The 13,698-nt window shown below is 42.6% G+C and overlaps 1 protein-coding gene across 26 annotated transcripts in view; it reads right to left on the reverse strand.

Moving 5' to 3' along the window:
• Positions 1–13,698, reverse strand: part of MBNL1 (muscleblind like splicing regulator 1) — a 185,145-nt gene that overhangs the window by 139,490 nt on the left and 31,957 nt on the right. For 11 of the 26 annotated variants that reach the window (XM_081008125.1, XM_081008122.1, XM_081008124.1 and 8 more), the window contains exon 2: positions 4,202–4,364. The exons of 2 other annotated variants lie outside the window; for them this stretch is intronic. In XM_081008125.1, the coding sequence (XP_080864251.1) occupies positions 4,202–4,364 (163 nt within the window). Of the gene's footprint in view, positions 1–2,993; positions 3,013–4,201; positions 5,301–5,331; positions 5,433–5,462; positions 5,650–13,698 lie in introns of those variants that run through there. 13 more of the 26 variants (XM_081008139.1, XM_081008126.1, XM_081008133.1 and 10 more) reach the window with 5 other exon arrangements.

The following is a 13,698-nucleotide window of genomic DNA, read 5'->3' on the forward strand; positions in this document are numbered from 1 at the left end:
GCTGGTCTAGGTTAAATGGTAATCTTATTTATGTAAGAGTAACGATGCACAAACACATCTGTTGGATTCACAGCTTTTCTGTATTATAGCACAGTTGCTTAGAGCTTGGCGTTGATAACGCCAAGGTTGCAGGTTCGATCCCTGTGTGGGACAGCTGCATATTCCTGCATTGCAGGGGGTTGGACTCGATGATCCTCAGGGTCCCTTCCAACTCTACAATTCTATGATTCCATTTATTACATTTGCAACACATCTTTTAGGAAAACGTCTTAGGAGGCGGCTTGCAAAACACTGAAAAAACAAAATTTTGCATGGTCAATCAAAATCAAAATAAAGACACACTATATTGTTGTGTGCGTGGATTTTCATATTTCACCAGACTCTGCATTCTGGGCATGGCAACTCTATCATTGCTTACTGGGTGCTAGTTCTAGAGTGGTTGTGAAGCCTTGAGCAAGATAGCGCATCAACTTCCATGCATGGTGGGAGCTTGACAACCAGTCAAGCTGATGTCTCCTTTGCAATTCCTCCTCACAACAGAACACTTGTTCCCATGAGCAGACAACTCCCATAAGCAGTTAAACCAGCCTTGTGAATAGTTCCATAAAAAGCAAAATTTCATGATCAAGGGACATAAAATATTTAATTATAGTTTGACTGCAGCTGCACACCATTTGTGGCCCAACAAAATTTTCACTTTGTGTCCTATTCAACATTTTAAAGCAGGTGTGAGGAACCTCTGGCCCTCTAGATGTTGCTGAGCTACAGTTTCCACCATCCCTGGCCATCGATTATACTCGCTGGCGCCGATGTGAGTTACAGTTCCTCAACATCTGGTGGGTCAGGTCTTCCCCACACCAGTTTAAAAGTTTCCATGCTTAGGCATCGAGACATCACCCATCCTTGCCACAGAAGACTGAAGTCCCCTTCAGGCTCAACAGGGGAGAAGAGATGCTGTTATCTGAACTAGCCAGATGTTTAACTGATATTCAATCACAGTCAGTCCATATTTAGCACTGTCTTGCCCAAAAATGACAACTAGACATTTCGTTTTGGTGACTGTAGCATTGGTTTAAGAAGCCATTCGGAGCCTGGCTTATATATCTGAGTTTCTAACACTGATCTCATCCCTTCCCTATATAGTCTGTTGCTCTGTTTCATTTTGTATTGAAAATCCACGTTTTTAAATGGCTGAGAGTATGGTCCGAAGGCACTTACCTTGCTGGTGCTAAGAACGCCTGAGCCTGGGGCAAAGGAAGTTTCCTTATATAGAGTCGGAGCAATGCTCCATCTAGCTCAGTACTGGCTACACTAACTTCCAGCAACTCTCCAACGTTTCAGGCAGGAGTCTCTCCCAGCTCTAACTGGAGATGCCAGGGACCTTCTGCAAGAAAAGTACGTGCTCTACCATTGAGCTACAGCCTTTCCCCATTCCGGAACACCGAATGAATGGAAGACACCCCAGAAACCACACGTTTCGCCTTGGGCTCCGTAACGGATGAGAAGTGAGATACAAATATGAGAAAACAAATCACTTGAGAGGGGAGAGGTGGGATGGCAGAGTCACCAAGACCCAGATAGAGAAGCTTGGAGGGCCACATCTGGTCGCGGGGACTGACACTCCTTACCCATGGCCTATGGCTAAGGTGTAGTATTGAGTGTCTTTCATCTGCCCTTTGTGCTGCATCCCTCAGTCACTGCAACAACAGCTTGCACGATGGTCCCCGTAATCAAATGAATGGAAGTTACCTAGCAGCAACGCTTAATGGAGAGCTTTCCTAATCCTTAAGAATGGCTATGGTATGCAGCAAATCTGATGGGCCTGTGCACATCGCTGCTCTTCACAAAGTTTGACCGTGATAATTGACACCTGAAGCAGATATTGCCTGGAATTATGCAATCATCTCCCTTAATCATCTGTCTTAAACCAAACCCTCTTGTGGCTGTACTTACATGGTGCACTGGTCATTTGTGATCTCTCCTGCCATGAAGTGAGTTGAGTTATTACCTTGCTTCAGTAATTTGTTGGCAACCTGAAGACGCACAGGCTATAATATGTCCAGAGGCTACAGACGACCTGATCCCCATGAAGTCTGAACTGTCATGAGCTAACTTTTTAATAAAGATATATGAATTTATTTTAAATAAATAAATAAATAAATAAGTATGAATGGCTATGGTTGCCAAGCAGCAGAACAAAACGACAAATCCTTGGCTCACTAGCTTTGGCAACCAAGGCTCCCGGGGCCAACAGAAATTTGTGCGCTAGCTATGGAGCATCCAAAAACAGAAAAAAAGAGATAGATAAGCAGGCAGGCAGAAGATCGTCACTCCAACATGGCCTATGTGACTGACAAGTGGTATTACAACGTTATTCTACAGCAAGAAAATCTAAGCTGACCTTGAGTGTGATATGGCCAAATGGCAAGTCACAACCCACAACGTGCCTTCAGCCGCCAAAGCAAACACAGAGCAGAGAATTTACTTTTCTCACAGTTCCGGCGACTGCTGTCCAGTCAGTATGAACAAGTCCAGTCATAAACGAGGCAGAGCTGAACATTTGCCCCTTTGCAGCCTAATTCCAAGTCCAAATATTTGGCTGGAATGGCAACCCTATTTCATTTTTAAAACAAGCAAACATACATTTCTCCTTCAACTTCCACTTTGTCAAGCCGTAGGTTCATCAATTACAGGCATCACTTCTTTAGACATTACACCAGATGCTATGGCCTGTCGGCTACGTAAATAAAGTCTATTGATTGATTGACATTACACCAGAGGCAGGAAAAGTGTGTGTGTGTGTGTGTGTGTGTGTGTGTGTGTGTGCATGACTCAACCACGTATCGATTTCTCACTGTTCTATAACATGCAAAAGCCATCCTGGCTCTCAACCAGATTCAGAACCCTAAATGAAGCCTAAATACTTGCATTTAAATCAGTTCAGTTCCATTTAAGTCAATCAGACTAAGCAATTTGAAATTCAAGCCCTTTACCTGCATGGACTGTGGCATGTTGAGGTCAAGGTGCATTGAGCGTAAGCCTATGCATTTTTACTTGGAAGTAAATTCCACCATGTTCAATGGGGATTGCTCCCAGGTAAGTGCATGCTAGACTGAAGCCCTAATCTGTATGCTCAAAGGAACATATGCCTTATGCCAGACCACTGGTATACCTAGCTCAGTATTTCCAACGCTGAATGGCAGAGATGCTACAGGGTTTCAGACAAGGAACAATTCCAGCCATACAGATGCCAGGGGGTGAACTTGAAACCTTCTGCATGCAAAGCAGATGCTCCACCACTTAGCTACAACCTGTCTCCCAAATAAACAAGTCTGGGATTTCAAGCATGGTAAACTAGGGCAGAAGATAAGTCTCAAGCCTGACTGATGAAAGCAGGAACATATTTGAAAACAGCAATTCTAGACATCATCCATTTTCCTGAAGCAGTAATATATCCATAGAGCATTAGCTATAGTTCTCTTTCATAAGTGCAGAAACATGGTTTTCAAATCCAATATTTAAACAGGCGATCCTTTCATAAGCTGAGACTTATACAAGTGATCTTTTAATTAAGATTTTTAGTGCAATGTTAACGAAGGAAATTCTCAGACTTTGTGACTGCTGACTACACACAACAACTATCTAGGTATGCTCTCAGCACCAGGCAATTGTTCAGAAGACATGGCCTTTAGTTTGAGGACTCTAATTTTTTTCACTTTAAGCACACACAGAGAATTATCCGTTGAATTTTTTCTACAAAAGAAAAAAAGCAGAACCCTTTCATGTCCTAATGACTAACAAATTTATTGCAGTAAGAGCTTTCAGAGTGGATAATCCCAGCCTTTAACAGTTCAGACCTGAGTCCATCTTTCAGTCTAAACGTGAATTGTATTTGCTTTTTGCAGTACTATGGACTAACACTCGTCTGAGGTGCACAAATGGTACTTCTTAACATTCCAACTTAAAGATACACTGTAATTCTAAGGATGAAGGAACTATAATAAACTGCAAGAAAACAGAGCCTAGCCCTTCTGAAAAACCCCACACTCTCTCCCTGCCTTAAAGCATAATTATTAAAACCACAACCTCATTAATAAGATTAAAAAATAGCATCTTTTAAAACTCAATTGCTTCAGTGATTACAACTGTTTCAGTCATTATTTCTGTCTTAGCTTTGAAAAGAATGATAATATTTACTCACTTTCAATGAATCAAAGCAGGCGATTACTCGTCCATTTTCAACTTGGCAGCTTTTCGATGGATGTGCAAATTTACATTCCGTATCTGGACGTGAGCAAGTCCCTCTTTGGAACTCACGACACACTTCCAGTGTTAGCCATTTTGTGTCCCGGATTGGTGTGACACTTACAGCCATGTTTAGATTTTTTTACAGGTAGTTAAAATTGTCAATGAAACAAACAAATTAAAAAAAAAAACAAAAGGAGAGAGAGAAGAGGCCAAACTGATAAGACTGGAAACGATGAAAAATGCCACCTCCAAAATGCTTCCCCCAAAGCCCCAAAGCCCAACGTTAAAAGATGTAAAGTTGTGTTGTCGCAACAGCAAGGAATAGATTTCCCACTAGAAAGTCACAGCGCAAAACTGTCAATCAGAAGAGGGGGGTGGTTTTGGAACTTAAGGTCGTCAGAAAAATGAGCATTTAAAAGTGTGGCCTGGAATGAGCCTTGTGCTCTCAGTAAATCATTCTTGAGTGCCAAATTGGGAGGCCAAAATGCAAGCAGCAGAACGTGGGAGACCCTTCAGCAGAGAATTTCCAAGCTGCTCTCAGGAAAAAGTTGCCTGAAAGGGGAATCTCCACACGGCTGAATCTGCAATTGTTATTATTAATTTTATTATTGAGATTTCGATTTATTCAATTTTTTTGGTGTGGCGCAATTGGTATCGATTAGTTTGGCACAGACAGATGCAGCAGTTTAAAGAGATAAATCAAGGAACGGTTTATTTTGCTCCTTCTCTCTTTGATTTTTTTTTTTTTTCCCTTTCTGGCAGAAGATTATCTCACTTTTCCAGCAAACTTTTTGTTGTTGTCGTTATGCTTATTATTTCTAAAAGAATAACTAAAGCAGCCTAGGGCAACGCCTGATGCTTAGAGCTTTTTTCTCTCTCTCTTTCTCTTGATTATAAGTAGAAATGAGGGGAGGGGTGGCTGGGCTAGAGGTGGAGAGTGGATGAGCTGTCGTCGCAGTCTAGCTGGCAGCAAGCAAGGCAAAAAGCAGAGTCTGCTCTAGAAGCGGTTCCAAGCAGCAGAGACGTCAGGAAAGGCACTTCTTAGTACCAACCTGTAGAAAAAACAAATACGTTAAAATTTACCAAGCAGCACTTCACTGATGTCTCACAGCATAATCACGTCGCCATGTGCTCCTCTCCGCCTTACTACTCTCTACACAGCATGATTTCCCACCCCCCCTTCTCGGTCTCAAAACAAAACAAAAAATACTTACAGTGCAGCATATTGCAGCCGGCCATCGTGGGCTTATTAAAAAGGGGGCCGTTCTCCCCTTCTGAAGCAAGGCATGATGATAGGGAGATAACCAATCACAGACAGTGTTGCAGCAATATTCTGGGCAGAAAGCCAGTCGTGTGGGCTGTCTTATGAAAGGTCGCGCCTGTCAGACGTTCATTGCTATGCTATAAGCAGAGAAGACGTCCATCAGATGCGACTTTATTCCACTGCAAGAGGACGACCATGTGGGTTTTGAAATTTACCCAACATGCAGCGAGTGGAATAAACCATGTTATCTGGGTTTTTTTCCCAAACAGCTTCCAACTCCAGCACCAAGTGCTTGCAGCGTCCAGGCAGAGGAAAGGGGGTGGGCTGCAGAGCAAGGGGGGGTGGATAAAAAGGAAAGCAGGAAAAGCAGCAAGCTTCCCAACTGCAGGTCACATTTAGGCTGCTTTTCTCCCCGCTTTGCATCGAAGCCCAGCAAGCCCAGAGCACGCCTACTGTATCTGACAGATGAATATAAAAGGGAAAGGGGTGTTCACAAATGGTACAGTCTCCTGACCTATCCAGTTCACTTCCTTCTAAACCATAAGCCCTGCCTCCTCTACAGAAAGCAGCTCGACTTTCTCTCTCTCTCTCTCTCTCTCTCTTTCTTTTTAAAGTGCAGGAGAAAACTATTCTGTTCAGTCAGCACATAGCCTGCCAGTAGATCCCAGGCAGGTTAGGAAGGATCAAAAATACCTTCCCGAGGCACAAGCCTAGTAGGTAGGAGCGGTGGGTATCTTCAGCCTGCCCAGCCGCCTCCAAAGCCAATCTCGGAGGGGATAAAGTGATTCCATAACCGTCACCTTTAAATATTAAGCAGGCAATCTGGTTTAAAGCAACACAATACACTTCGGGTCGACACTTAAAGCGATAGCGTCAACAAACGGCCTACGGTTTTCTGAGGCTCGTGTTCACACCAGAACTCAGCTCCCCAGGGGCTCACGTCTTAAAATGGCTTCTTTAAGAAAGGAGTTTGCTTTGCACTATTACTAGTCAGGATACTCTCCGCCAGAAGAAGAAGGAAAAAAAGACAGACAGAGAAAGAGAGAGAGATGAAGATGGTAATGATTATTATTCAGAGAGGCAAACAACTGCGGTATTTTTCGGCCCGTGGGAGAGAGAAGAGCTGTTGTAAATTTCATAAACCAAATTAATCTGACGGGACTTTCACAAGATTGCATGGTTTTGTTCCAGTTTAGTTAACTCTGAAAAGCAGAGGGTGTTTTCACAAGCGCTGAATTTGTTCCATAGGATTGTTCTCTCTCTCTCTCAGAAAGCCCAGGGCACCCTTTGCCTGCCTGATGAAATTCTCTAAGCATGGGGGGGAAAGCGTAGTGATTTCTACTTGTGGGTACATATTTTATTCCTTATGCATGGAAATGCCTTTGTAGGTATGCTTGCAACAGCCAATTTGCATCAGAACCTAAAGATGGGCTCAGCAAGAGGCAAGCCCAGAACAAAGTCCAGCCACCTGAGGAATACCACTGGCCATCTGCAGCCAATTCACAGGCATGAGAAATGTATGAAGGGGCAGCTCCTAGCCACACACCTGAAAGGTAGTAGCAGAATCCTGGCCTGAAGAACTGGCTTGCCATGTGAGCAACTACACTAGCTTCCTGGGAGGTGGGTCACTGTTGCATGTTGGGAGGAACAGGGACGAGGCAACGTGGAAGTCTGTGTGGTATAAACACACTGGGAAAACCAATCCTGTGTTCCTGCTGGTGCATTTGTACCTTGCTGGCCTTACTACCCCTTCCTGTTTTCCCCCCTTGTAAGGAACAGCAACCCGCGTCCTGGAAAGCTAGCATAGTGCCTTCAAACCACCAATCTCCCGCTCTTCTTCAAGGGGCCCCTCCAGTAAAACGAGTTAAGGACTATTCTAATAAAAATGAATTGCCATGCCATCTTTTCCCCAGTACATCTACACAACCAAGAAAACGGTGAACATACTAGTCTTGCCTGATGCATCAGGCGATATTCAAATTTCTTCCACCATTCCTGCCCTCACACATTTCAGTACAGTGCTAATACATAACTCAGTTGGCTAAAGCATGGTGCTGATAATGCCAAGGTTGCAAGTTTGATCCCCGTAAGGGGCAGCTGCATATTCCTGCATTGAAGGAGATTGGACCAGACGATCCTCAGGGTCCCTTCCAACTCTACCACTGTATGATTCTATGTCTGCTCAAAAGTAAGTCCCACTGAGTTCAGTGGGGACCACTGTCAGGGAAGTGGGCAAAAGATTGCAGCTTTGGAGTGCGATTTTATACAAGCCTACTAAGTAGTAAGATTTATAAAGTTCAAGGTGCTTAAGTACACTCTTCCCTAAGTCCCGCTGAACTCAATAGGGCTTACTTCTAAGTAAACACATACGGGATTCTGCTCTTAACCTCTTATAAAGACAAGGAATCAAAAAGATAAAACAGTGAGACTGGGAGATTTTTAACCTTGCTGTCTTTAGTATTTTGATTTCCTGGAGCAAAGTAACATGAGGAATGTTGGCCTCTCCTACAGTGGTCTCCCACCCCCATTTAAAAGCCATAATTGCAGCACTAACCAGCTAGGACACAGAAATCCTCTGTGATTAGGTGCAGAGCATGCCGCAATCAGTCTTGGCATGTTATTGGAATTCGGTCTGTGAAAACACCACCCCAGTTCCAGATTCATCAATCCAGAAACCTCCTTCAGTCATTCATCAGTGGAATCACCATGCCACTCTTTAAATGCTCTTTGGAAGAGGAGATAAAAATCTATCTTTTCCCAAAGTTACAGTGTGCAAAGTCACAAGTGATCAATATTACACGACGTGAGCAAGAGGTTTCTAAAGGAATAGCAATTTCTGGATATTTTTTTTTTTACATTTTCTAGCAATCCTTTTTTGTTCATTATGTCTACTGCTGTGGAAATCATTACTTTCTCTTTATCCCAAAATACGCTATAAAACACATACAATGCTCTTCAGAAAGATAGATATACTGAAAAGAGAAAAGTGTTTTATGGTTACCTGCTTATCGCCACAATAAAATATACCATAAATGGTTGATCGCAAGAAACTGTGTATGTTGTTATCCATTTAATAAGGATCTCCAACATTTCTGTAGCAAGATTCTGAATACTAAAATTAACAATGCACAACCTTCTACTTTGGTATTTACCCAAGTATTTCATGCAGCAAATGGATACATACTGCATGGATATATGCAGCTATGGCAAAGAATTATAGGGCAAAACCAACTCCACCCTGTTCTTTGAACAGCACATTGTTATTGATCTGCAAATTCAAGGTGCTGGTGTTAACCTTTAAAACCCCTAAACAGATAAAGATAAAACACAATTTTATACTGCTAGCTTGTTTAATGTATTAGTCACAATAGAGCAAAACAGTAGCAACGTTGTTATTAGTTGATGAAGTTGTTTCAAAGAATGGTGGTGTTATTATTTATTTTTGCATTGGGGATGTTCATTATCAATAATAGCAGTAGGGCTTTTTAAAATAAAAATAAATATATATTCCTAAAGAAATCTATCCCTTATTGAACTGGGTAAAGGTAAAGGTAAAGGTAAAGGACCCCTGGACGGTTAAGTCCAGTCAAAGGCGACTATGGGGTTGTGGCGCTCATCTCGCTTTCAGGCCGAGGGAGCCGGCATTTGTCCACAGACAGCTTTCTGGGTCATGTGGCCAGCAGGACTAAACCACTTTTGGCGCAATGGGACACCATGACAGAAACTAGGACCCCCTAGGAACTACAGCTAGGGCCTCTAACCTGTTCAATACTTCTTCACAATGAGGTACAGAACACACCACTGTATAGTTTTAAGTGGTTAACAGACAGGGTGGATGTTTGTTTTTTTCAAACAGCTATTACCTGATTGTTCTCTTTTTGCTGGTGTATCTTTTATGCCTTCATTTCATTAGCTATCTTGGGATTTTGTTTGGAGTTTTTGGGTTTGATGTCCCCATCTGTAGTTTGCCATATATTTCATTACTGTCAACCTGTTTTTTGTAAGCCGCCACCCTGAATTTTCTTTGAAAAGGAGGGAAGGTCTAAGATTCCAAAAACATAATGTTAAACAGTGACAGTAATAGAGGTAACAGCTTGAACATATCCATTGAGGTTCACTGACATTTAGTGCTCAATCCCATATGCCTAAGAATACAAGACAAAAACTGTACTAAGCAGACTTAGGGTCTAACCCAAGATTGAGTAGCATGTGGCTGTGGATGTTCGATTCCAGCCGCCATCCTCCTCAACCAGTCTGGCCAAAGATTGGAGATGAATGGAATAGTAGTTCAAAAACCTGGATGGCTTCAATATAGCATCCCCTGCCTGTTCTAGCCCAATACAGTGGTACCTTGGGTTAATAACTTAATTTGTTCTGGAGGTCTGTTCTTAACCTGAGGTACCACTTTAGCTAATGGGGCCTCCCGCTGCTGCCGCCGCCGCCACATGATTTCTGTTCTCATCCTGAGGTAAAGTTCTCAACCTGAGGTACTATTTCTGGGTTAGCGGAGCCTGTAACCTGAAGCGTCTGTAACCTGAAGCGTCTGTAACCCGAGGTACCACTGTATCCTGTTCCCAACACTGATCAACCTCCAGGATGCCTACAAACTTTAAAATTGAAATTGATTTCAAACATTCAGCTACCAAAAAAAATATATCCTTAGTACTCAAAGTGTGAGGAGCCTCCACTATTTTATAAGCTGCTCCTCCTTGACCATATCCTAGCTTCCTAGTTTAGACCACGTCATTTTTCTGCCTTCTGCCTCTGAGCTTGTTCTACTGATTGGTTGTGCCAATGGTGGACAATGATACAACTCCCTATTTATTTCGGCACTTTTAGCAAGCACTGGCCCTTTTGCCATGAATCCACTGCTGTGTAGCCTCCTCCTATCCCTTCTAGTTTCATTTAACCTGCCCCTTCCCCCAACCTCGGAGGAAAATGAGCACCGAGCATTTAAGCTGTCTCCCCTTGCCTTGCCTTTATCATCCCTGCGATGATTTGAACACATTCCACCCTCCCTGTCCCCAAGTCTCACTGGGGCAAAGTTTCAAACCCCTTGAACTGCAAATATTTAACAGACATCACTGAGAATTAAGTTCAAGGTTCTGCTACAGGGAAGATCTGCTTCCAGGCTCATTCTGGCCTCAGTTTAGCAACTTCAGTGAAATACACCAAGAAGAGTTCTAAAGGGCTTAACAAAGCCCAAAGCGGGTATTTAAAAGAAGTCTAAATTAGCAGGATAAAGGGCAGTGATTCACAAGCTTGCCTTAATCTGTATGAAGCGACTGTCTGCTCCTTGCATGCTCCAAGTGGCTGCAATGTTTTGATTATTTCCACCCTCTCCTGCTCATAGGGCTATGTTTTCACATAAGCAGAGCTTCTGGGGTTGCAAGGAGGAAGACGTAAATAAACATTAACTTGGGAGAATATGAGCTGGGTAGAGAAGAATTAAAGAGGGTCATGTGGAAAGGGCATGAAATTATACTAGATATACTTCACAAAGCCAATTTCACAAACTGGCCCTGATTATTTTTTTCCCCATCTGCCCTTAACACATCTTCCCGTTTTTTTTAAAAAAGAGAACACCAAGGCAAATTACTGCCATTTAAAGAGCACTTTAGCCCTAAAAATATGGGCACGGATGCTGCATTATTCTGCTGAATATCTTGACTAAGCATCCGGTGACATTTTTATATCAGTTTCCTAAATCAAAACACAAACCTTTATGGGCAGTATGTCATAACAAATATTTTGCTCCCCTGTTATATGTAGGAGTAAGGCTTAAATGCTTGAACAGGAATGATTATGGGCTGAAGATTATGAGACTCTGAAAGTTATGTGGAGAATTGTGACAGAGCCTGGACAATGAATTCTCTAATATACACCTTTCCAGGTATATAATACTTTCCACCAAAAGAAAAAGAAAAAAAGCTCCAGATCATAAAACTTTAAATTACCAAATTTGTGGTCAATATCACACCCAAAAATATCAAAATGTAATGGAAGTAAAATAGGAATCTATGTAAACCAATGGTTGCACTCTCTAGGTTTTCTTACTGTTCTGTTTTTATGGGACTGAGCAGTGAAAGAACCAACAATCTGTTTAAATCAGGTGCTAAAATGGTCAAGATAAGCTTGCCCACAACTGCAATGGTTCAAACTACATACCCCATTATTCCTTCACAGATGTCTATATCATGGGTAGGCAAACTAAGGCCCGGGGGCCGGATCCAGGCCCGCAGATGGTCCGGGAATCAGCGTGTTTTTACATGAGTAGAATGTGTGCTTTATTTAAAATGCATCTCTGGGTTATTTGTGGGGCATAGGAATTCATTTTTCCCCCTTCAAAATACAGTCCAGCCCCACACAAGGTCTGAGGGACACTGATTCTGTTCACTTTAAAGTCACATTGATCAAATTCACACTTTCTGAAACAATATGAGAACTGAAATACTGCCATCCTTCAAAATTCACACTTATCCAGATTTTGCAATGCAGCTGTCCAACCATTCAATATTTACAAAAATACATATATGAGAAAATATGTGCATGAAAAATGAATATATTAGTGAAAATAATATTATATGCATTATACTGGGAGAAGCTACTGGCAAGCATGTGCACATTGGTCAAAATTGCACATACAACATGCAGTTACTATGAGAAATTTACACAAAGTTGCTGAATAATTTTCATGAAGGTTTTTTTAAAGGAAATTTAAAAAATCGCTCCAGAGATTTGGGGAGCCGAATTTAGGAGTGGGAAAATGAGAGCCAAAAAATTTCAGAATCTACCATCTCTACTCCAGTCATGTATAAGAGGCCTGCCTGACCAACCGGTGTTGTTGTTGTTTACAGTCCCAGACATACAGCAAATGTAGGAAACCAATGGAGACCTCCATGGGCCACCATACATGCCATAGTGCAAGAGTGGCAAGAAGATGCAGCTCACCAGTGGAGAGGAGCCACTACACTAGCTTCCTGGAAATAGTGCCACTGCTGCTTGCAAAGGGGAGGCATGAGGTGGGAGGCAGGAAGGAGGTAAGGGTTTTATAGGCACACCAGAAGGAGCACCATCTTGGTTCTGACTACCCAGCCCTGACCTCCCAGTCTTCTCACCCTTACCCTGCTCCCTCCCAGGTCCAGGGATGCCACTGCCGCAAAGTTAGCATTGTGGTTCCACCCCACCAGGCAATCCACTTCTGATGAGAAGCTGTACAGCATGGGTAGGCAAACTAAGGCGCGGGGGCCGGATCCAACCCAATCGCCTTCTAAATCCAGCCCGCGGATGGTCTGGGAATCAGCGTCTTTTTACATGAGTAGAATGTGTCCTTTTATTTAAAATGCATCTCTGGGTTATTTGTGGGGCCTGCCTGGTGTTTTTACATGAGTAGAATGTGGCCTTTTATTTAAAATGTATCTCTGGGTTATTTGTGGGGCCCGCCTGGTGTTTTTACCTGAGTAGAACGTGTGCTTTTATTTAAAATGCATCTCTGGGTTATTTGTGGGGCATAGGAATTCATTCATATTTTTTAAAAAATCGTGAAGCTGAGGCTCCAATACTTTGGCCACCTCATGAGAAGAGAAGACTCCCTGAAAAAGACCCTGATGTTGGGAAAGATGGAGGGCACAAGGAGAAGGGGACAACAGAGGACGAGATGGTTGGACAGTGTTGTTGAAACTACCAGCATGAGTTTGACCAAACTGCGGGAGGCAGTGGAAGACAGGAGTGCCTGGTGTGCTCTGGTCCATGGGGTCACGAAGAGTCGGACACGACTAAATGACTAAACAACAACAACAAGTCCGCCCCCCCCACAAGGTCTGAGGGACAGTGGGCTAGCCCCCTGCTGAAAAAGTTTGCTGACCCCTGATGTACAGCCTGTGTCAGGGAATCTCAGAAAGAATGTTGTTCCTAAACTATACAAGAAAATAGAAATAATCTTGCTCTCTGGGGCTTCAAACGAGTAAGGAACATAACTGAAACTTGTTTCCAGATTTTTCCAGCCATTCAATTAATCAATTATTCAGAGGATTACTAAATGGGGAGGCTAAAGAATTAGCACTGAAGAAATTACAAACATCAGCTACAAAAGGAAAATTTCACTTTAAACTACGTTCTATTATTGCTCCAAAGAAATGGATTCATTTTCATATTCTCATTACACTTGTCATCAAAAGAAAAACACA

This window comes from Podarcis pityusensis (assembly GCF_964106645.2).
Source record: "Podarcis pityusensis genome assembly, chromosome: 5".
Lineage (NCBI taxonomy): Eukaryota > Metazoa > Chordata > Lepidosauria > Squamata > Lacertidae > Podarcis > Podarcis pityusensis.